Consider the following 26,406-nt stretch of genomic DNA (forward strand, 5'->3'; position numbering starts at 1 on the left):
TTTCTCTGGTACCAGCTACATATTTTGAAATTACATTACAAACCCAGACAATATGATGATTAAAAAAAAATCTAGATTAAAAACAATTATGAAAAGTGCTATATAACATTCTTATAAAAGAGAATATATATACGTAATGGCACTTACTCTGTGCAAACTTAGGAGGATTGTCATTAACATCAGTGAGTGTAATTGTCACCGTTGTAGTTCCAGAAAGTCCTCCCATATGTCCTCCCATGTCTTTTGCTTGGATAACCACAAAGTATTCTTCTTTGGCTTCTCTGTCCATGTTGGGAAGAGCTGTCTTAATTATAGCTAGAATAAGGACAGGGGAAGAAGACCATCAGCTAGAGATCCAAATTCATTTTTGCAGGTAATTTTATGTACATAGGTAAATTTTGGTATAAAAACACTAAAGGTCCAGTTAAGTTGTCTTTTAGTTCCAAGGACAAAGAAGAAATTTAGGTTTTTTAAAACAGTGTATTAGTGGTTTTTTACTTTGATTTAATTAAAAAGGCAAGGAAATTATAGTCAAAACTGAGAATCTTTTTTCTTGATAAACACTTTGGTTCCTTTCCTATCCCTCACAGAAATCAATCATTTTCCCATAGGATTAAAAAATTAGGAATAATAATGATCCACCCTGCAATTCACAGTTTTAAATGAGTTTGCCATCAGAATTTGGTCTACGTTAATTTTTTTCCTTAGTAGACCTGAAACATTATTTCAGTTAGTTTTGTATTAAGCCTATTAGAAGTTTTTTCCATTATTGTTTTTAGGCAGACAGTTTTACTGTTTTTATTTTATGTCTTAAAAAACCAACACTGTAATTTACATTGTAAAACCAGGCCTACAAAGGACTTATTAAAAAGATGCCACATTTACTGTTCTTCATTTTACTCTAAGACTCAAGTTAACTCAAGTTAACTATTTCAATGAAGTGATCATTTTTTCCTAGGCTTGTATTTTAATTTGTCATTTGATGTATAAAACTCTACACCCCTTGTCTATGGCATGAAAGATAAAAGAAAGATTAAAATACCTTAAAAAGCATCTGCATCAGAATTCTAGCATGTAACTTTTAAAGAATAAAACTTGGGATTTTTTCTCGATGAAAATACTAACATAATCTGTAATTTCAATATTCCTATCTACTGTCTTAATCATAAAATTTTTAGTAGAGGCTGAATCAAAGATAAAGTTTCTGTTTTTAAAAAACAATTCCACTCATTGAATACTAATAGGCATGCAGCACACAGAACATTAACTCATTGAACATGCAACCTGCTCTATTTCAACCCAGAAACATAGAACAAAACCATAATCACTTTCAGCATACTATGATGAATAACAATGATATGTGTCAAACAGGAGGGTAGTTTAAAAGTGAGATGAGAGAATTACTAAAAAACTAATTTAAGGCACGTAGACGATGTTGAAAATTGTATTCAGAAAAGTTATCAATGGCTTACTGTCAAAATGTACAGATGGATGAAGTGGTTCATATGGTTTTTTCTGCTTCTAGAATCATTCAGTGTTTTTTGAATGATGGAAGACAGCAAAAACTTATCAAGTCTTTCAGATGGCACAAAGTTGGGAGTAGTTGCAATCACTGGAAGAACAGGATTAGAGTTCAAATAATTCTGACAGATTGGCTAGTCTAAAAAAGTAGGGTGTAACTCAGTTTGGCAAGTAAAAAGTATTTTGTGTGGGTGGAACAATTAACTTCACAACTACAATGGAGCAGATGACTCATGAGAAAGAAAAGAATGTGGTGTCAAAAAGAGCTGAATATGAGTCAACTGCATTTTGTTGTAAAAAATGTTCAAACCTTTTCTGATGATATATTATCTAGTATGTAATATGCAAGAACGGTGGAACAATCTTTTCAGTCCACTTATATTGGTAACCCTACAGCTGGAACAGCATGTCCAGTTTTGGGTGTTCCTCTTCTGTATTGCAACTGATAAGGAGTGTCCAAGCCCATGAGAAAAAAAAAATCTCTGCATCATTTGGGGAACAATGAACATAGACTCTGCAGCCAAATATGTGAAAATTACTGAAAGCTACTTTCCTATCCCACTGAGGATAAGAGGGAAAATGATGGACCTAAAAAGTAAATGAAAAAATGGGTTTAAACTGACGCATATCAGATTTTACTAGAACATTAGAACACTTTCAACCAGAGAAGGCCAAGTAAGTACAGATGGAAAAGGCTGCTTGCAGAATTTATAGCATTTCCATCACTGAAGATCTTTTAAGAACAGACCAGTATAGGTTGAGAATGAGAAGGGGCAGATCTGATGATCTGGGGGTAAGGGTGCTCACTATGCAGTGAGGCCTGTCTTCTTAAGGTCTCTTCATTTTGTTTAAGATAAGGCTTCGTCTCTTTGTGCTCTAAAATAATTTACAAACCTTTGGTCTCCGAAAAAATGCAATGGACATGTAGGCCAAGGAGTTACAATTTGGCTACAGATCCTCTAACTAAAGCTGGAAACATGAGGAAATGGGCTGGAAAATAAATCAGGAATATACTTGAACTCCAAAACTGGGCACACAAGAATATAATGAAATGTAACAGGGGCAAGTGCAAGGTGTTGCACTTGTGTCAAGGCAATCCCAGATATAAATACAGACTGGGAAAAGAACTGAGACCTTAGGCAGCCTGATCTGGTGGCCAGCAACTCTTCCCCTGGTAGGAAGGATCCAACTAGATGATGGTGCCCTCCAACTTATGTGATCTATGATTCAAAGCTATTTCTTCAAATAATGAGAATATCCTCAATCTTAGAAGTTACTCTTTCTTCTTTTTTTTTTCCACTGACTTGCTTTGCCTAAACAGCTATTGGTGTCACACTGCTCAATAGCAAATAAAACAGCTGCAGAATGGGATTTACTTTTACAGTGATCCTAAATACACACACTGAGCAATTCACACAATCTGCCTCACAACTTGAATCGGTTAAAATGCTCCCCTGTGGACTACTTTCAAGAAGCTATTTGGAAGAATATACACCGTCTCACACTGAAAAAGATCAGGGGAAAAGAAGCAATGTTACAGAGGCGATAACTGGTGAAGAGGAAGAGAAGCAAGAAGAATGACAGGAGAAGGGATTTGTTTTCCACTTTTCAATTTCCTCTTCTTTTTTTAAGAATCTCTTTATAATAACACTAAAAAGGTACACATAATAATAATGGAGAACATGGAATAAATCCAAGCAAGCACTACGCAAAATTGGAATCTGACCCTGAAAGGTGGTCTTAAGAATCTCATTTGTCTCATGTGTTTTGATAAAGACTTCCTGCTATTTCAACTAGCATGCTTTGGAACTTTCCCTTCTTCATTTTGGAAGAGCTAAGTAATTACTTTGATCTTCCATGCTAAAAACTTCATAGAGTTTCTTATTAAATACAACAGCCATTTAGGACCAAAACTTCTGCAAAATCAATCTTGTGATTTCTTCAGAGAGCTACAAGATACATTCTTTGTTCTCCCCTGAAACACACTGAGTTCAGATATTTTAGAGCCCATAAAAAAATATTCACTTTGAGACCTCTGGAAAACCAGTAATATAATTCCTAAGAAATGAATAGAGCACGACTAAGTTTCTTGAAATTTAAAGAAATTCAAGTCCTTTGAGGATGTCATACAAGCATGCTTCTACTATTTTAAAATTCAATTTACCCTTCAAATAAATCATAATCTTTTAAATAAAAATTATCATCAAATATTCACATTTCTTACTAAGTTTTAATGCCTCTAGGACTTTTATTCTAGGAAGACAAGAAAAATATCTGTATTTGCTACATAAGTTGGTTAACTTTGTAGAAAAATTATCAATTACAGGAGTATCTGAACTACCTTCAGAAGGAGATGTATTTAAAATCAAAGCCATTAGATACATTAAAAATAGTGACTAGGAGAGGAATTGAATGCTATGTTACACAATTCCATATGGAGTGATTCTGTGACATCTTAAAAATTATTTTAAGAGAGAAGCTAACAGTGTGCATAATTTATTAAAATGTTTACTTTTTAAAATTGTATGGGGAAGGTGGCACCATCTGTCTCTCTGCTAAACAAAGAGAGGAAGGTCGAATATTGTTCTATTAAGTCTGTTACTTCTTATGTTACCTACAAACTATTTTATCTTCTTTTTCAGTTCACATTACCTCCATTTATGCATTTTTTCTATTTTCACTTTCTTTTTGAAGTAGACCTTGCAAGCTTGCCATTGTGAATAAATGAACACTACCCTTCTTTCACTAGATATGTTATTGTTCAAGAATATCACAATCAGAAAGAACCTACTATAGTACTGCCATTTCCATTTCAGATGATCTTGGATCTGAGTTTTATAGCAAGGAAAAAATGCTTTCATCTCCTACTAGAAAGTTACCAGTTCTTTTTCCCTGGGAACAAGTTTTCATTGGCATAGTGAAAGGGTCACCCTCTCACCAATCAGGAATGAGTGCAGTAAATAACCATATAGCACAGCACTTAGAAACTTGTTTTTTACGATTTCATTTTTCATGATTTTCTAACAATTCTCCTAGACACTTTACAGAAAGTAGCTTTTGCTTCTTTTTCAGATGTTTTCCAAATCTAGCTGTGTAGCTCAATTCCACTCTCTCTTTCAGCCTCTTGAAAGTCATTATTTATATATAAATCCCCTGTTTTTCTTCTCAGCATGAGGAAAATTGTCACACTAATTATCTCACTAGCTTTCTAAAGTGATCGAGGTATTACTCTGAAATGCAAGACATAAATGTGGTATCCATTTTTTTGCTACTACTATTATTAGATATACTCTAGGTGCAGAAATCACGTTTTTCAAATGTCAGTCTGTCTTGATCTTAAGTCACTCATCTTTGCCAACCACAGCCTGTCAAAACTGTTTTCAGATCACTCCAGAATGATGTTATATTTTCTTTATTAATCAGAAAAGACAACTTTTCCCACTGTTGAAGGACCCAATCCTACAAACCTTACCCATAATGGTTGCACTTTACAAGTAAAAAGCAAGAACTGTAGGGCTGACCCTTGGGTCTGCTGCACCAGCAGTTTATCACTACAATTCTCTCTCTAATGGGCTGTCACCAAGACAACTCTCAGAATCATCAACAGTTCTCTGTACAAACACCCTGCCACAACTCCAAATGCTGCACAGCATATTCAGCATGTAATGATAAGAAAAGGTTCCTACTAGTTTGAAAAAATACTCTGAATATACTCTGTTTGCATTATTGCACCTAAATGCAGTAAGTTCTACACAGACAGAATGAAAGGTGCTGTAAGCAAGTGTTAGTGATCAAATATATAAACTCCAGAAATCCAGCATGTCTTGGAGGTGATCCTGCTACACTGGGAACAACACTATTAGGGCTGCATGAACCTATTTTTCATATGCTAATGCACACATCTGCCTTCTTGCCCAGGAAATTCGTTCGTACATCTTACTAGCTAAGACAGAACAACATCTACCCATCCCAGCTTGTACTTCCACAATTGTTTCAGTTAAAGATTAGTAATTGGCAGGGATATCACAGCTGCTCCAGTTAATGTACAAGGCAGTAGTTTAATCCAGGCTGTGACTAAAATTGAGCAAGTTCTATCTCTCCACCAATCTCACCAGAGTTTAAAGCTAAACTATATGGAAATCAAGCTATTTAGAAGAAGTCTGTTGACCATGAATTAGCTCTGCTCCTAAAAAAATCATGACTTCTCCTTACAGCTGAATGTTATTTCCTGTATCAAAACTATTTTCCTCTCTCTCTGTAATCTGAAAGTGCTACCTTGTCATTTTATGATTAGTAAATACAGAAACAGTCTCCATGCCTCTCTTTTCCTAACACCTCTCAAATATTTGTAGAGTGATTTTATATTCTCCTTCAATCACCTTTTACACAGTTTATACAAATTAAGTACAATCAATCTTGTATTCTAAGTCATGTTACTTCATCCCTCTCACCTTAGCTATACTGCTTTGAACTATCTTCAGCATCTCAATACTTTTTATGATGATGATGTGCTTCATCAGCACTACATTCAGTACTGTGAGGGCAGCTTGTACTACTATTGATACTAGCATTAATAAAACGGGCATTGAGAACTGGATAGAGAGACAGTATATAATATCACAAAAACACCAGAAGCTCAAAAGTTGCGGACACTTACTCTCATTACCTTAGTTTTATTCTGCTGAATTGTATTTCAAGGACTCGATATAGGAAGATAATAAAGACTGCAAATAAAAACAGAACATTCAGACCTGACTCCAGCTGAATGCCATTTTCAGTCCTCCTTGGCCTACAATCTTATATTCTAAATTTCAGAACCACGGGGAGTCTCACATTAAACACTGTGGTCCAGACAGGGCCATTAAAAGTACTGCTGAACATCTCTGTTGGTGATCTAGATGAGGGAATCAAGTGCACACTCAGTAAATTTACAGATGACACTAATTTGGAAGCAAGTGTTAATCTGCTTGAGGGTAAGAAGGGCCTATGGAGGAATCTGGACTATCTGAATCAGTGGGCTGAGGCAATTGCATGAGATTCAACATAACAGTCAGGTTTTGCACACTGGTCACAACAATCCCATGCAACAATACACATTTGGGATGGAGTGGCTGGAAAGCTGGGGATCTGGGGATATTAGTCAAGAGTTCTTGACAGTTGGCTGAACATGAGCCAGCAGTGTGCCTAGGTGGCCTAGAAGGCCAACCGCATCCTTGCTTGCAGTGTAGTCAGCAAAACTAAGAAGGTGATTGTCCCTCTGTACTTGGCACTAATGAGGCTGCACCTCATATACTTTGTTTAGTTTTGGGTCTCTCACTATAAGAAAGAAATTGAGGCTCTGGAGTGTTTCTAATAAGGACAACCAAGCTGGTGAACAGTCTGGAACATAAGTCTTATGAAGAACAGATGAGGGAATCTCTTTCAGGAGGCTGTAGAGAATGATAAGCTCTCCTCTGAGCCACCCAAAAGGAGTTTGTAGAGGAGCAGGATTTGACCTCCCAGGTAACTAGTGATAGGACAAGATGTAATGGCTTTAATTGCACTAAGGGAGGTGCAAGTGGATATTAAGAAAAAAAATTTCTGAAAAGGACACTGAAATACTGTCACAGGCTGCCCAGGGAAGTGGCAGAGTCACCATCCCTGAAGATTTTCAAGAAAAGCATAGATGTGGCACTGAGGGACATGGTTTAGTTGGCATGGTGATGATAGGTTAATGGTTGGACAAGGTGATCTTAGTGTTCTTTTCCAACCTTAATAATTCTATGATTCTATGATTTAAAATCTGCTCTTTTTCATATATTGTAAGGCTTTATTCATGAATAATACATTGCATTTTCCAGTGCATTTTGTGTAATTTGCCTTGTTCATATATTTCACGTATGTGTAGGAGTGACATTATTTAAGTAAGTTCATGTGAAATGTAAATAAGTGAGATACAGCCAAAAATGTATTTTCTCTGCCATTTCTATATTGTAGAACACAGTGTCACTTCATATTATGTTCCATTATGGTAATCTTATTTTGAAGTTGACAGTCATGATTTAATACATTTGAAAAAGCTTAGAAATGAGAAGTATACTTCAGTTACTTCTAGGAAGCCCCCCTCTCAGCATTTTGACTGTCAGTGTTTTGATGACAAGAGAATACACACAACTTGTATAATAATACACAGTAGTCAGCAAACCTGACATCAGTTAGTCAGATGAAACAATAATGACTATATTTTAGTTCACTGTGAGTTCTGTTATTCATATGATATCACCAAATTGCAAGCATAGCTTTCCATAGAAAATCTGAATCTTTGTAATGCATTATTTATGTTTTCTCTCTAACCAATGGTCACGTTATAATTCACCTGTGATAAGGGTAAAAATATTCAGAACAAGCCATTAAAAAAGCATTTACCCTAAGCCATATTCAGAATACTGAGTGAAAAATAACTTCTGAATTACCTTCTTTCATGTGCCTATAACTCATACCAAAGAATTTGCAAACTAGAACTGCAGCAGTATATGTATTTTTCATCTACAGTAATGGAAAATTATTGTTTTATGGGTCACTTACCAGTAATTCTTTCTGCACACCCAGTATTATAGAATTGTTTCTGTAAGGAGGTTGAGAGTACTGCTAAAATTTCAACCAAGAATTGACTTACACAGGAACTAAACCTAGTTAATGCTAAGTTAGCAAGAGAAAAAAAAGAAAAAAGCAGAAGAGTATATAACTGCTTCCTTCTTTGGATTTATCCTCAGGTGTTGCAGCTCTTTCTACCATAGGCATCAAGGATGCCATAGGCATCTCAGACCTCTACTCCCTCTTTTTGATGATGCTCAAGTACTATGGAAGAGAAACTTTGAACTATTCCTGGTGGAGTACTGTCTGTGTGCCATTAAAACAAAGCAGGGAGGTAAGATGATCTTTACTTTGAGCCAGCAAAAAATTATAGGTTATCTATAGGTAATCTATAGGTTATTATAGCTTATCTATGCCTATCCTGGTGTTGGTAGCTGCACAAGGTCTAAATCTAGTCTTGATTTCTACTAAACAAAGCTAATAAAAGTCCATTTGTCTAGAAAAAGAGTTAGTAAGTAGCTATACTTCAACATTTGAAGCACTCCTATAAATGAAAGAAAACATCTACATCCTTAAGGGGATCACTTTAACACAGTCCACTTCTTTGAATACTGATTCAGTTCTGGGGAAGACAATATCTGTGTTCAAAATCAATTTTGTTTCAAATGTATTGGAAAGACTTCCCACTTAAGAAAGCTCCTAACTTTTCTGGTCTTTCACCATAGTGTCTAAGCACATTCCCACATGGAAAATTTAACTGGGTTCCTTAGTGCTACAAATGAATGCGTAATATAATGCTCTTTCTTGGCCTACTTACTAGGAGAAAAAATATTAGTTGTGGTTCACACTGCTGGTGTTAGATAAATATGAGGAAACAATTGAATACCTATATACTTTCTGTTTCTTTTGGAAATATTCTTTCTGTTAAAATGCACCTTCTACCCTGTCTGTCCATGGTAACAGCAACACTGTCCAAATAATACAGCTGCTAAACAAGTGCATGCATTTTATGCATCACTACCTCTAAAAGGTAAAATATTCGGTGCCACAAGATACTGCAAAGCTATCTTAGTTATCTTAGTATAGTACTGCTAGCATTTTGAGACTGTATGTAACAAATCACAAACTCTGTCTGGTATATAATAAACCTTATTATACCCTTGCTCTAAAATTCACTTATTACCAAGAAAATGAACTGTGTGGTCATATTCTTCTGAAATACTTCAGACAAACCAAAGACTTAGGTTGGCTGCCTTTTAAAGCAATCCATTTCATCATGCACAGTATATGGCTGCAGTATCTACAGGACTACCTACAACTGGTTTGCTTAGATTTTTATGTATGTTTGTTGTTCATAAATTCTAGACAACAAATGGATGCTGGAGGTCTATCCCTATTTTTACATTTAGTATAGCTAGCAGATTTCTAATTCTCCAAGTATTTAAAGATACGTCACAAATTTTGAAAAACTTAAAACATTAAGCATTAGGAACAATGAATAAAACCTTTGAATATGACAGAAACAGCTGCATGCTCTTCAGTTTAGCAAACTGTCCTGTGTGCAGCTGTAAGAGTAGTACTGTAGTTGTATTACAGATGAAGACTGCTACATGTAGATGGCAAAGAAAGAGAAGATGGTCTCAGTACATAAACTCATCCAGTTGTAATGATTTACAGAAGAACACAATCGATGCTCTACAAAAATCTAAAAAAATGGGGAATCAGGAACCATTTATTCATTCCAAAGCAGCTCCATTATATGGAGCCACTTACTCAGAGACTGTGGCAAATTCAACAGAGACTCTGTTGAATTCTTTATGATTACATTCCCTTTGGAAAGTAACATGTTATTTTCATGGTAGCTGAACTGCTACTGAAAGGCATATTTATCACTGGAAATGAAGGTAGGAGGAGGAATTTAATGCTAGTGAAACAGGAGAAAAATCATGATTTTCAGGTTCACCAAAAAGCTTTGAGTTTTCTCTGCCTTTCATGATAATGTAAATGACTTTCCAGTGCAATGAATGGTTATTTTGTTGGATTAAGCATAAATTTTTAATACAATGCAAATAATAAACCAGAGTCAAATTAAACAATTTTTTAGGTCTGGAAAATTTTCTTTCAGGCTATTTCATGTGAAAGGATTGAAAAATGTTTTAAGTAGTTGGAGAATATACTCCATTTCAACTGATGTGAAGGGTTAAAGCAATAACAGTAAGTTCTTTATGAACTTTCCATGGTAGAAACTGTGAAAGAGCCTATGGTTAATTCTCCTCTAATTAATACAGCTAACACAAGCCATTACTGTAGACAATAATTTGTAGTAGAAATGAAAATAAAATCATGTAATTTGACATTTGATGTCAGCGAACTTAGCATAGTTGTATTTCCACGTGACATTTGACACGTCAGTCAGTATCAGCTTCACTGATAATAACCTCTTGATACACATATTTTTGGAATAAGCAAATGTTTCTTCACAGCACTGTGCTGGAATTATCTTTTGCAGAACTCTTCTTTTACATTCAGCATAAAATCAAGTAATGAATTACATTTCTGAGACTGTTTTTAGACTCAGAACAGTTTTCCTTCAGCCAGAAGAAAATAATTTAATGGATGAATCCCATTTATTGATCTACACTACTTACCTTTTTCCTACACAGTCTCAATAAAAAGTATTAAAGATATCCAGATTTTAAAGAGCGCTCTTGTTCAGAAAATCGTGCACATTTGATCTATCAAAATATCCTTTAATAATTTATCCTAGTATTTGTTTCATAACCCTGTTAATCTGCACAAGTACACGAATGCTTACTTCTGCTTTACTTCTTTATGGCTGCATAAATTCCGTTGATTTTCTGGTATGCTATAAAGTGAGTTATAGTTTTATTCTCTTTAGGAGACCACAGCTGCTTTACTCAGAGTGATTAAAAGCAGCATCAAGTAACAAATGAAAGAATATAACAAATAATATCATATGGCTTTAAAAGAACACTTCTCAGATATAACTAAGTGAATTCTCTTTAAGTGTGACATATGTACAGCAAATGGACAGGAATGGATTTATTACCACCTCTTTCAGATGAGTCACTCAAGACTTTAAAATCACAGAGAAATAAAGTCATGCATGCTAAATGCATGCTAATAAAACTTCATATATTCTGTACCATGTTCTTTCTTTCTTCAGATCCATCCAGTCAAGAAAGAAAAATATTTTTAATAAGAACACACAACATATTCAATGAAATTCCCACGCTAAACAGTACTTTAGCTGGAAATACTACTGTCTCTTTTTGAAAATCACATTGTGTTCATTAAATTCCTCAGGCCAAGTCTTCTGTACGTAATCACTTATAAGTCACACAGCACTTCCACTACCTTCAGTTTTGCTTCAGTAACTTCTGTAATAATATCATTTCTATTACTTGCATTATCATTAATACAGATTTTGCTTTGTCTTTTTACATGATCAGTCTCTAAGTGTGAGACATGTTATAACTCAGTAATGCTGACAGACATATACTTATGCTCCCTGATCATGCGCATTATATGTACCATGTAAGAAGTACAGTCATTTGAGTAAATATAACCCATGGAATCATATTCAGTTGCCTACCTGTATGTGGTTCAATAGAAAAGTAAGGCTGTCCTTCCAGAATGCTATAAACCAGCTTGGCACTGTTTCCATAAACTGGATCATCAGCATCTGTAGCTGTTACTTTAGTAACAAAGGTGCCTAAATAGAAAGAATGGATATGATTAACTTTTACAGTCTTCCTAGATATGTGCCTAATTTATTCTAAAATAATTCATTTATTTGAAGCTCTAAAGAAATGTGTAAGGTATACAAAGATTAAAAATAAAGAAAATCCACAATAATAACCTAAAACAATATTCACTGAACTCAAACGTAACGTTTTCCTTCCAGATGATATATGCCACCAGACTGAATTTCTGAGCGAAGGAAAAAACTTTCTAGAACCTGTATCATTTAAGGTTTCTTTGTAGAATGAATTTAAAGCTACCTGGTAGATCTGTATAGACTTCAAGAATCCTATCAAAGGAATATGAAATACAAGGTTAATAATACAATATAATATGCTACATTTAAGATTTGCAAAATTACATTTGAAAGAACCTTGCAAAGTTACAGTGACTGCACAGAAAAGCAATAATGAAAGGGATTCTTTTTTCTTCTCTTGGCTTACAGCCATATAAATGGTTTGATGTGGCCACAGTAACAGTGTAAGGACAACATTTATTGTTTCTGAAATGAGTTGCCGCCACTGAGGGGCCCATTGCCTAGCCAGAGTCATAAATTCCATACTCTATCCAAAAACAAGGAAGAAAAATTTAAAGAAATTACCCTATTTACTTTTAGGCAACATAGCATATTCAATTTATATAATTAGCAAAACTGAATAAAACTCAGCAGGTTCTGTTAAGCTTGGTGCAGAAAGCTTTTCTTTTTTTAATTTTTATGATGACTTAAAAAGACAATGATGACATTAATTAGACTAGCAATAAAGACAGTCTCTACAGTGGACAATAGTAGGAAAGAGCTTAAAGGCAGAATCACATTTCTCATGTTTAAAAATACTTATAGCTCCCAACAAAATAATTTCCCTTTCTAGATGTGCCTGTAAAATGCTTCTTCTTCCTTCTTAAACTTTGTGCTGCTGAATCCAAGTTATACCTCCCTTTTGGGCAGGAACAGTAAACTAGAAGTGGAAGAGATCCCTTTGGCATGTTACTGCATTGTGTTCTTCTCGCTCCGTATGTCACATTGCTGCCATGGTTTTGGACAGTTCTGAGTATTAGAGTGCATGCAAATTATTTAGAGAATATTTGCATATTTTGAGATAATTTGCATCCCAACCAATAGCTTCCATTTCAGGATTTCATATTTGTCCATTTCAAGCAGTAGGGCAAAATATACGGCTGACAGGATTTGGCCACAATGCTCATGGATTGGAAGTTCTGCAGAGCCTGAAGTTGTGGAAGGTTTGCTGCATGAGATAATTTCCAGGGGAGAGAATATGGGTAGAAGAGTGGAAGAAACATAGCTCATTAGAGAGGGGGAGAAAAAAAAAAACCCAAGCACTGTACTGGTCACTAATTTTGGCTACAAATTTATTCAGTCTTTCAAGAAGGAAAGATCATCAGCCAGCTGTCATGCAAGCTCTACCATGGCCCCATCAGGGAAGAAAGTGCCCCACCAACTTCTCTCCTGCTGCTCACTAGTGTCCTGTAGAATCAAGTTGTCCTGCAGCAGTTGTACACAATGTGGAAGAGGAACACAATGCTGATGAATATCAAATTGCTTCTGGCTTAGACAGATATTTGCAGATTCTGTACACAAAAACTTCTACAGGTTATCGGTTTTGAGGCTTAGCAATTTCTGATGTTGAAAGTTGGGCAGCTTACCCTTTAACCTTCCACTGGGCACAATGAAAGGACTTTATCCTCAAGTTGATAGTTTGATTGTATGGAATTAACACTGGAAGTTTGTTCTCTGACCAACTACAAATTACAAACAGAGAATACCTGCAACAAATACAGTACCTACAGACTACAGATGATGAATGACATACAGGAGAAGAAAAACAGTGACAGGGAAACAACCACGAGGCACACTCAGAGGCCATCGTGCAGGCTATAGTAAATGAATGAAATGGGTGACAATGGAGAAGAAGTATGTATTAAACTTGAATTTGGATACTGCAGGACCAGAGGAATAAAAGGATCCTCTGTGACTTGACCACGATAGTCTCAAAGCATGAAAAGTTACTAGAATTGTCTCACATATTTAAATTGTGTTGGTTCACCTTATACAACTCATATTCCAACTGAAAATTTGTTACTTTGTAGTTCCTACAGAAAGCAATCTCCTATCAGTTTGTGCTTTCACTTACGCAGAATTCAGTCTACAGCCCTAATAACCCAGCAAGACATGTCCCACAGTTCAGAGCTGCTGTCCTGCATGTAATGCTAATTATGATTACAGAAGTCAGTGCTTCAACGCTGAATGAAAACAGGTGATGTTTCTGTGGGAGTGGCAGCTATTATGAAATTTTTGTTTTGTAACCTAATAAAACAGAAGATGTTCATGAAGAACATCATACAATGGGACACGGCTGGAATATAAGGTTCATTCACAGAACAATGAACTTTTTTGCTAGTGTATTTTCTCTAGTGGCTGCACCATTTTGTTTCCATGATATTCAATTCTATACACAAAGGAAAATAAAGAATTGAAATAGTTGACTTCTTTGAGACTGTGTTTGATTTTCTTAGCTGGCTTTCATTTCAAAGGACTTTAGAAATAATTACATTGCTTGTTTAGAAAGATTTGATATATAATGTCTTTTCTTTTCTTATTTCACTAGAGAATTCCATAAGACCTTTAGAGATATTTGTTTCAAGATTTCAAAACTTAAATGGGTATGCTGATTCTTTGATAAATGCATCCTTTATCCCAAGTGTTCGTTAGACATTAAAGTTGAATGTCTTAACAAAACAAGCAATCAGCGCCTAGCAGCTTTTCCAATTCTGATATTCCAATATTAAGATTTTTTTTCTTGTGATAGAAAATAATGTAATCCCTTACCGAAGCACCAAGCTAATCCAGAACTTATACATATATAAAAACATACATAAAACTGAGTATTCCCATTCACTGTTCGTTATATAGATAAGAGGAGGCAAAAAATAGCATACCCTTCTTTTCCTTTTCCAGGTCACTTGAAGTGTGGCTATAATCTTTAATAAAACTAATGAAGGGAAGAGAAAAATAAAGTATTCTCCCAGCTCCTAAAACCAAATTTTTTGACTGCCAGTCTCTGCCACTCTGCACTTCATTTCCTACTATCATACACAGTTCTGAAGTGTCTGAAATTCAGTTGTTTGCTCCCCACAATCATATAAGAATTGTTTATAAAAGCAATCATGAAACAAAAATTAATTACCTCTACTACTGAAATTAGATAGTTAAAATTTAAGCTATGTTAAATCTTATCACCTTCCATGAGAACTTTTGGTTTATGCTATTATTCATGTCTTGTGCAGATGTGAAACATGCCACATAAGTATATTCACACTGGCAATAGTAAGTACATAAAGGAGCAAACTAGGTTCCATTTGTAGATGCAGAGTATGTTGCTACATAGTGCTGCCCTGGTCGTACTGCAAGATGCTCAGGGTCCAGAAGAAATAGCACCTTATGCCACTGAGTGACAGAGCCTTTTTCAGCCAAGCATGAACTGAAGATTTGGAGAACTGATAACATTCTGAGGGTGCAAAATAACACAAAAGAAAAAAAAAAAAGAAAGAAAGAAAGAAAAAAAAGGAACTCAGCCACCATAGATATTAAGCCATCTCTAATGCAGCAGAACTCCCTATGCCTTGGACTACATTTTTGGATTATCAATATTTAAAAAGCATTTTACAGCCCTACAGACACTGTAGTTAGAAACTACATGTACAGAAATATTTTTACATGCATAACGTACTTAAAGTTTTAAAGATAAAACTTTTGCATTGAAAAAGCAGTAAGAATCCATTTCTGTAGTCAATGCTCTTTAAAAAGCAATGTTCTGCTTTCTACTCAACAAATAAAAAGCTAAGGTTTCTGTTTCTGTTTAATTTTGACTGCATTTGGCTTGTGTTTGCTTCTTCATCAATGCTACAACAAACTCATTTAGCTAGGGACTATAAATTTGAAATGGTGCCATTTTTACAAGAAAGCTGCTATTATAGTCCGAGTCACTGTTGCCCTAATTACAGTAATACAGCAGGTTTATATAATCTGGCCCAACAACCTAATCACTATTACTTCTTTTTTTATATACTTAATATTGTCTTATGTAATATAAAACATTTTTTTTTTTTTTAGATAAATGATGCAAATTTTAAGATATTCAGTTAAAAACTTTCTGCATTTTTTTCTAAGGTACACTTTTGCAATGCTAATGACCCTGCGATTAACTATGGACTGTGAGGAGTTTAATCAGATTTTAATTAATGAACACTTCTAACATGATTTAGCCATAAACCATTGCTGGATGTTTTACCCTGTTAGAGTCAGGTTTCATAGCTTCTCTTTGCAACAGGCTAGCAATCAGAGACACAATTAAAAATAAAGGCATTTTTATATGGTTAGGTAAGAAAATCTGTGTTTGCTGGCTAACAAAGATTAAAAGCCTTCATAAAAGTAAGATGTGTGCTCAGCCAGAGCTCTTCTGTTGTTGTGCATGTGTTTTTATGTGCAAGTCAGATACAGATTCTGCACATTAGTCAGAAAGAAAAATGCATATGCTGCCACACAGAGTAGGAAAGCAAAGATTTTTTTGAGTGGAATGAAACAAGTGCACTGAAAAGAAATCAAACTTGCATGTTTAGAGGATGTAACATACAGTCAGTGCCGAAAATTTACATGAATCCATATTCAATGAACCAACCATTTTGCTGAAAGACTGCAATGGCTGGTAGAACTGAAAAATGTGGCCATGATGCAAGTTAGTAGGACTATGTTTTCTCATTTTCCACGGTACTTCTGTTTTCTTTGCTTTTCTGACGTCCTTTTTAGTCTGCTCTCTCTCTCTCCTTTTCAGACCTTGATGGGCCAAAATCTCCGTTTCATTCAAGAGATCTGATTACAAATCTGACAGGGCATTAAGAGTATATTTGCATGAGAAAGAGCTACCATTATTTAACAACTGTTTTGTTTTTCTAAGAGGATCATTGTGCTTCAAAATCTCCAGCTACATTTTGAGTTTGACTGATAGTAGCCATGCAATCATCAACGGTCAAAGCAAAGCATTGTTTGTATTCAGCAGGTCAGATAAGCATTCTTTCCAAAATGAAGCTTTTTCTTCACTGTCCTTCTTTGCTATAATCTCACAGGTAGCATGACAGTTGTTGTCATGGTAACTATTTTTTATTGAATAAAACTACAATAATCTCATAAAAACCTGTATAACTTCTTGACATGTAAATTATTACTGCCTCAAAGCTGGAGAAAGTTATTCTTATTTGTTTTTTTTTGCTGTCACTGATTTTTTTAAAATATAAAACCATAGTTTTAAGCTTTATTGTCCTATGTTATTCTGCAGGAGGCCATTTCTTAAACACAAAATCTATGAATTAGAATTTTCACTAGCCAAATAAACAGTTTACATATGGAATAGAAATCTGCATAATGCACTTCAGCACTTCCTAACATATGCAAAATACACACATAATATTATGACTGATATTTTAAATTGCATATCTTGGTGCGTATGCAGATACATACGCATATTTGAAGCACAAACTATGTAAACATGCATATTACGCAGGTACACTGTATGAGTGTTTAAGGGCTCTTTTGTATGTTATTTCAATTCTACCTTCTAAATCAGTCCTTTAACTTATTTTTCTTATTATTAAGAGCTTTTTCGTTTCAAAGGTCTAAAAGCCCAACACATGCATCAGATCTCATAGTGCAAGTCCTCTCCCAAAGATTCTGTGAGCTGAGTACCAGGAAAGGCTAACTGAGACGGCAGAAGAGAGACAAAGAGATGACAAGAAGATGCAAATCACTCAGCGAAGCAATACTGCCAGCACACTATGGTGCTGCTTGACCTACCTCTCAGGTAGAGCTGCTGATATGTAGGCATTATGGAAGATTTTTAAGGATTGATTGAACACAAATGACAGAACCCTTCTATAAGTTTTTCAGGAGATCACCGCACAGTTAGAGCAAATAAATAGAAAGGTATTTGCTTTTCAAGTGTCCAGCAGACACTTTGCAGTGCTGGAGACTTTAATGCTGGTGGAAGAGGGCACTCAGAGAGGTGGTAAGGAGTAGAGTTATGGGCCAGAATGGTCCACAAAAAAGAAACAAACAAAAGACAACGTATGCTTGTCATGCTAGAAAGAATGGAGGCAAAGATCAAAAATCTGTACTATTATATCTATAGTAGAATCCTGTACACAGCCACCCTTAGAGGGAGAAACGAGAAGGAAAATTTGTGTACTTTACAGACGCAATGGTGTTATGTGGGTGATGAGAACCATATAAATACATAGATAGATACAAGCATTCACTTAATCTTCTGCAAAGAGAAAAACAACAGCAAAATCTTCCCTACAATGAGATATTGTACAAGGAGAAATAACTCCCCAAGGGAAATAACAGAATCCTTCTCACAACTCACTGGAAAGTTCACTTTATTGCACAGGATGCTAGATAATGTGTTCTAAAGGAAAACCCAAGAAAGACAGGAAAATTAACTAATAGAGTAATTTGTCTTTCCTGGCTATAATTTATTTGACTCTAAGTAGTGAAATACTGTGATGCTGTCATGAACTTGTTTATGATGATTAAGGAAAGGAAGGAGGAAAAGAGCATTATTCATACAATGCAGCTTAGGCTCAACTGGCTAAATTAGACATCTGGTTGTACTCAGCTTCTTCTATATCCAAGGGAGGGAGAAAGAATTTATCTTTGTTTCTTGGTTGACCATATATAAACCAAAATTACTGCTCTGATAACACAAATGACTAAGTTTGAGTTGTATGTCTACTCTTTTATATGCATATATATCAAAATAGATCATACCAGTCCATAACACCTCCCAGAACTTCATTCAAGTATGCTGTCACACCAACATGCAAGTGCAAATATTGCAATAGTTTCATTTACATTATATTCCATATATACATACCTATGGGAATTTACATACTAATACAAACACATACATATTTTTTAAAATGGACTGCATTTGATATATTTAATAATCAATTAAAAATTAATCTTAAACATTCAAGCAACAAAGTACTGTTTGCTCGTTTTGAGATTTGAGAAATCAGTACACCACAGACCTACAGACAATGGTAGATACCAAAAAAAAAAAAAAAAAGCGAGTTTAAGAGTTTAAGAAAAGAAAAGAGAGTTTAAAGCAGAAGTTTGAGTACATCCACAGCCTCGATTAACAAAGAGACCTGGATCAAGCAGGATCATCTTGGTCACTAGCCAAAATTATCACTATGATAAACTATGAAATAACACGAAGGCAAATTAAATAAACTGTTTCCACTGGGAAAACTTTTTCACGAGTGTGGAAACTAAGTCAGGATTAGATTCTTGATGAGGACAGGAATCCAAGTTCGCTTCCTCTAGATTGCTTACAAAGCTAATGAAATGTTTTCAAAATGTTAACGTGCAGCTCATGTGTAAGTGAAGATCTCTGAAAAACTGAATACCTTACAACATGTTAGAAACTTTCTAGATTGCTCATATACGATTTTAAGGATGTTTGATCATGCAAGGAAAATTATGAATAATATACTGTATGTAAATATGTAAGTGTAGAGGTATGAAAGATAATTACTAAGCATAGGAGAAAAATCCCTTCTGTACATCCCACAGACAATGGAGCAAACTGGCAGCCTTCAGCATTTTGTGGCTGTATAATGAGGACTGTAGGAAGCATGACTGTAAAATCTAATAAGCTGCATATTTTACAATGTTTTTATGCATAGATTAATTGTTTTGAGAACTCTGATGTTGCCTTTTTAACAGTACCTTCTGGGAAATAAAATTGTTTTACACTGAAAACACATTTTTAGATCTAACGATAGAAATAATTCTTTGGCAATTATCCTTACTAATGTTACTTACTGCTCAGATTTACCTCACATATATCTAATAAGAAAGGACACTATTTTCAGTTTTAGGATTGACAGCTTGTTCCTGTTGCAACTTATAAAATGGTGCTATTAGAGAGCCTGCAGGTATTCCTTTATAAATTCCCCTGGGTAACTGTAAGGATTAGAATAAAGTTTGTAACACCAGTAACAGCAGAAGTGTAAAATACATTCTATATTCAACTATAAGAGTTATGTTTTCTTTTCAGTTACTATTTATTCTCTGCTAAGATATCACCTTCACTATGGAATATTAATTGAAATTCGCAAAAGATGTGGGAAACAGTTGTTCTTTTGTTCAGGACTTTTGGAAAGATTGTTTGTCTCTAATCAATTGGCTGTTTCATCAGCATTCAGCCTGTGTGAGGTCCCCAGGCGAAGACAGTAAAATTGGACAATCACTGTACACTTTATTTCCAAGCAAAAAAAATGTACCATAAGGCTTGCTGATTTCAATGGAAGTTTCAGGTTATGCTCAGGTGTATTATATAAAGAAATAGAAATAAATTAAAAAGCAGTCCTGGCTGTTTACAGCAGAAATTCTTTCATTTATATCTTTCTGTTGTGGAAAGAGCAAGCGACTGGTATAATCTTGCAGCTTTTTTATGACGTGCTTGCTTTGTTTGGTAGAGTGTAGCCCAAAATGCCAGCAGTGATAACCCAGGTTGCAACAGCAGAGTCTGAACTATTGGTTCCTCAGGTCATTGTGAAGCAGGCACATGGCAGCAGAAACCACTGCCCCTGGGAAAGGTGCAGTTGAATCAGCTGCCCAGCAGTATTCTACTGGGCAATTCATGAGAAAGCCATAGTGACATCAGATCCACAGGCAATTGCTTATCTGTATTCAAGAAGAAACATTAAGTACTGCAGATTCAGCAACTAAACAAAGAAAGAAGTACCAGTTCAGGGGAGGGGTGACAGAAAAAAATGGACTCTAAATTGCATCTGAATCCCATTTTCCCAAATGTCAAGAGTGTCCATCAAAGAGATGCCTAAACAACTCAGGTCATCTGAATTAGCAGTGCTAGAGGAGTACTGGATTTCAGTGTTGTAAGGCTAAATCTTTCACATTAATAGAATGACGTAAGTAATCCTAATGAAAGTTTCTATGAGAATACTACCACACTGAACATAATTTTCTGACAGAACTTTCTACCCTGTAGTTAGAGTTAGACTACTTTCCTGCAATCAAAAAACTAAGAGAACAAATTCCAGCCCTTAGTTCTGTGGCATTTAAAAGAACCTCAGTATGGCAGAAATCTGCACTGGTCTGCTTCCTCTCACCTGTCTGTTTTCCACTCAAGCATTATCCATTGGCCAGCAAATGGGCTCATGTCACAAGCATATCTGTCCAGAAGATGGAATGGCAAACTTTCAAAATCAACAAAATAAGAACCCCATTGCCTCTTTAAACATTTTTTTTTTTAATTAAGATTTGGAATTTGAAAAAATTGTTGCAAAGAATGGATTTAAAGTTGTAGCCAAAAGAGAATGAATCAGAAATCTGAGTCAAGGATTTATTTTTGCATTGTCACAGAGCAGAAATTCAAGCATGTAGAAATGAAAGCAACCACAAGGATGGAATTTCAGATGCAGAACACTAAGAACAAACTGTGACTGTGTGAATACAAGAATCTTCTGAAAAAAAAAAAAAAAAAGAAAAAAGATTGTAGAACAGATTCTTGTAGATTACAGAGAACTGGAGAGGGATGTACCTAAGACTGCCAAAATTCTCTCTGCTCTGGCATCATATGATCAATGTACAGCTATGTCTGTCTGTCTTTCCTCATTCTGTGTAACCAGAGCACTACAGGAAGACAGATTCCCCTACAGGGAATGCCAGAAGGAGCTATGACATTGATATGATTCAAATGGCTTTTTCTTGATGAGTTGATGGAAAGACAGAGGCAAGTTCTGTCAAAGAAACCAATGTATGAAGTCAGTGAAAGAGTTTGATGTGTTGAGGACTATATAGGTTGGTAAAAGTAAAGGGTAATATTACAAATCCCCAAAGAGAAATATCATAGCCCCATGCTCATAATGGTAATTTAAAACCAATAAAAAGATAATGATGTATTCAATCAGATCTCATGAGAAATGGAGAGCACACAAACAAAAGCAAATACTTGGAAATAAGTTTTTATAAGCCTCAATAACCAGTCAAACCTGGGAGAAGACAGCCCTGGTACTGAATATATCCTAACCAATTTCCTAAGGTTATTTGTGATTGTACCTTGGCAATTGTCTCAACCGCACAGAACGTACAGAAAATTTTAAACACATGCACAATCCCTAAAGAAATCTCTAATGTAAAATGTTCTTCAGGAACACAGCTCGTGAAGCTGATTATGCACAAGAGAAACAAGCAGCGGAACAAGACTACAGGAGAATATACATTTTCCAACAGCTGTTACATTGTTGCCATATTTTACAACATCTGCTGCTTTCCTCCTTAGCTTTTGCACACCCTTTTACATTTACCCTTTGGGCTAATTTGTAATTGACCCCACTAATACAGTCCTTTTACTCTACAATTTTGTGACAAACTATCATTGATTTAACAGTCATGCTCAGTGCCTTAAAAATCAATGAATACATAGGAGGGAAAAAATGAACACAGTAGGAGTGTGGTGGACTTCGATAACATTTCAGGTCAGATTTTTATCACAACACTCTGATGTACAAGTTACTTTATCACTATTCATACCAGACACTGCACGTTGATATCATAGTATTCAGCAGATTCTGTTCTTTTGCAAGCATTTTGTAAGAAAAATAACGTGTTTGGGAGAATGGAAAAGAAAAACTGTGCTATGTACTTGTGCTTCTAAAAAAAAAAAAAAGGTTGCTAAGTAGATGTGCTCATTCCAAACTGGAAATTGTTATCCTGACTCAACCAAAACTCTGGACTCTTTCTCATAAAGACATCCTCCCAGGGTGAACAGTTTTCATGGAAGCACTTAAGGACGGAGATATTGTTCCAGCTTTTTCACTTTTTTAATATTTCCAAGTGTTAAAGGGGCATTTCCAGAGCACTGGCACACAATGCCACTCCATGTTATTTCCTTTTTTTCTGACTGGCAGGGAAATAAATTCTTAATATTTGGAAATTTTTAAAATTTGCCTGTTTACCTTAATTCAGGCAACCAAGACATAATTCTCTCTGCTTATGGCTTTTGTTCTTTTTCCATCTGTGCCCTCTCTGATTTCACTAACACGTTTGTCACTCTACTTCTGTCTTCCCATCATTTAACATGACACCAGCTGTCTAAACATTCTTGTCTTCACCAAGAACAAAATCAAGAAATTTCACTTCTCATTCCTCTGTTCTCTCTTCCTCATTTCATTCTTAATTCCTGAGGAAAAAAAGATCCTGAAGCTATCCTGTTGGGAGACAATATCTGCTTTTGCTCCCATATCACCTCTGCAGTGCTTTAAGGGATTTCATGAATCCTTGAGAGGACAACACAGAAACAGAACATACTGTTTTTTGCTGTTGTTCTTTCTTTTTTCTTCTTTTCTTTAAACAGGCTACAGGACCAGTTCCACTTACCCTTGTGAATCTTATCTTTTAAGATTGCTCGCTTATTTACATAATATGCAAATGTTACAGGATTCCTCCTCCTAGAAGCTTAGCTGAATCAATTTCTAAAGGGCTTTTAACTGGGTTTCATTCCCTGTGTGTCCTTTCATATCTGGAAGTGATTAAACAAGATTTGTTGACAAATTATTTCCTGTTTGTAAAATCCAGTACTGTTACAATGAGGTGATTCCTTACATTCTGGATTTTGCCCTTTAATTCCCTAAGAAATATCAGAATTAAAAGATTAAAATGTTCAATTTCAACAGAGAACAAATTCCCCAAATACATCATTAGCTGTCACAAGTAAACTCATCATTTTGGAATTGGGATACAGATTTAAAATGCTGGATTACTTAGGAGTTACTTTAAAAAAAAGAAAAAAGAATATGTGGATGTAATAAGGGAATATTCAATTTTCTTCTCAAAATGTTTTTTGGAATGTGTCCCTCTTGCTCTTTAAAGAGAGAAATAAGTTATTTCAAAATAACTCTGAATACATTGATGATACACATCATTCAGAAGGTGTGTGGGTGTATGTTCTGTGAAGACAGCTGAAAAGTGAGCATCATTCCTACTGGAGATAACACAGTGTGATGCTAATCGTCTTTGCACCAAGTAGTGGGAATAAGACATGCAAATTCATTTCTTTTGTCTTAGCAGAGAAGCAAGATTTTCCAGATATCACTAACAGATACTATAAGAAACAAGGAGGCCGGATCATGGCCAAATCAGTGTGATAACCTTTCATGTAGGAATACAAATACACACATGCTCATCACGTAAGAAGATCTGCATTATATCGTGGTTTTCACATCCCCTCCCTTCAGTATATCATTCATGTACTAGATATCCATGCAAAAATACCACTGGCACATTCATCTCTTCTAGCAAGGAACATAAGACCAGCAGCTGCTACACTACAGAGAACATACCTACTAGAAAAAGCATATTTTGCTAGAAGCTCAACAATATACAACAAAATAATGAAATTCTTATTTGTTCATGTGTATTTTATGTATTATTTTTTCCATAGAGATCCAAAAATAAAATATATTGTACTGCATTCTCATTACATAAATACTTTTTATATAGCACATGATTTCCACTTTTACTTCAGATAAGTCATTACTTGTATACCATTTTGAGGAAAAAAAGGTCTAGCAGAACTTTGTTATACCCTGAATAAGAACAGTGCCTAGTAATGACTGTGTTGTATAAATGTCAAGGCTGAAATTGGCAGTGGGTGGAGATCTCTTTAAGGGGAATTAAGTAAGTGGATAATGGAGTGAAATACTCTCATTGTGAAAAAAAAAAAAAAAAAAAAGAAACAATCCTTGAATTCTGAGACAGATTACTCATAAGCAATCCCAAATTAATTTAAAGAGGACTAACAAAATGTAACGAAAGTTGAAATAATTTACAGAGAACCATTTAGTACAGCTTTTAAGACAGATTCTGTCTGTGAGCTGAAGAAGGCTGAAGAGAATTTTAACAGCAAAACTGGTAAAGGTTTAACCTTCTCATGTTCAGCTTTCCAGCCTTGAAATTTGCTTCCATCAGCAAGTACAAGGCAGGCCTGACTGCACAGAATTTACAGTTATTCCTGACTCCAGTAATGTGCACGTTCTCTGAGTTTTTAAGTGATAGTTCAGAATTTGTGTCATTTTTCTATGAATGAGCAAAAATATTTATATATTTTTTTTTCATATTCACTGAGGCAGCTTGAAAACATACATCTCTAGGAATATCATACATAGACCATAGAAGGATCAAGCATAAGCATGCAAAATTAGCGTTGTTTCAGTAATAGAGGAAATCATAAGAGCAGAAGTAAAGGACAAAGATTAAATCTGGGAAAACTTGATAATATGAGATTGCAGAGGAAATGACTAATGCTTGGTCCTAACATTTAGCAAAGCTTGTTAGCTTAGGGGATAGTGAATGGGGATGACTTTTGGAGGATTTAAAGACAGGATTTATCTTGGCAGTTCCCCTCAACATGGAAGAAAACAGGAAAGATAAGGCTCATCACTGAACTACATCTGAAACTCTGTACTTTTGTGCATATTCCTATGCAGCCTGGAAAACATGGTCCAAAACCTTTTCACATTAACAACACAAACAGAGGCAGAAATTTGTGATAGATGACCTCAGAGGTCTTACTCTTGCCATCTCTTGTATTAATGTTGATTTCTTCTTTTAATTTCTTCCTTTCTTTGCACCGCCTTTTAAAACTTATGTTAACAAATTTATTATGTTTTAATTTGCCTGATCTTCTGTTCAGTTTCCTGTCAAGTTTTTTTTTCTTACCTTCTTGATAGTGAATATTCCTTGGAGAAGGGTCTTGTTTTTGATAGCCATTATAAAATACTGCTCATATGTACATATATAAATTATTTTTATTATAGCCTTTCTGATCAGAAACCTTCTTTCTGTGTCTGCATTTATTTTGTTTTCTATTCTTCCTAAAATACCAAACAAATTATTTCCATGAAGGATTAACAGTCTTTAGCTTGGCAAAAATATCTTCTGAAAGCAGGTCTGCTTTTAAGTTGCTATATAATTAGAAGTGACTTCAGAAATTAATACTGTGTTTTGGTAAAAGAACTGACATCATACTTGAAAATCCACATATCAGTTTTGCCACAAGTAATTTAATACAACCAGGATATGAAGATTTGGAGGACAAATGTAGATAAAAATATGAAAACTCCACTACTAGTCTAATCAGCACACCATGCTTTCATTTGAAAATGGTCATGTACAACACATTGTACTGTACATGAGAAAGAGGATAATTCTGACTCCTCATATTGCTCCTCTTTTTAACCACGGTAAAATCGAGAGGTATTTGCAAAATTTTGGTTGCCATTTTGTTTTCTAAAGAGACTTGGCAGCCCTTCAATTACTGTGCTTTCACAGATGCATTCAAATGGCTGAAAATCATATTATCCTCAACCAAACATTAAAAAATATTAGCAGTTACTTAAACATTCATGGTCAGATTTTGATATCTTTGCCTACAGTGAATTTTTGTA

At 35.1% G+C, this 26,406-nt stretch overlaps 1 protein-coding gene across 2 annotated transcripts in view; it reads right to left on the bottom strand.

Annotated features, from left to right (window-relative positions):
- Positions 1 to 26,406, bottom strand: part of CDH8 (cadherin 8) — a 140,523-nt gene that overhangs the window by 60,078 nt on the left and 54,039 nt on the right. For both annotated transcript variants that reach the window (XM_048958773.1, XM_048958774.1), the window contains exons 5-6: positions 11,711 to 11,830; positions 148 to 315 (exon numbers count right to left, since the gene is read on the bottom strand). In XM_048958773.1, the coding sequence (XP_048814730.1) occupies positions 148 to 315; positions 11,711 to 11,830 (288 nt within the window). The remainder of the gene's footprint in view (positions 1 to 147; positions 316 to 11,710; positions 11,831 to 26,406) is intronic.

This window comes from Lagopus muta, chromosome 12 (assembly GCF_023343835.1).
Source record: "Lagopus muta isolate bLagMut1 chromosome 12, bLagMut1 primary, whole genome shotgun sequence".
Taxonomy (NCBI): domain Eukaryota; kingdom Metazoa; phylum Chordata; class Aves; order Galliformes; family Phasianidae; genus Lagopus; species Lagopus muta.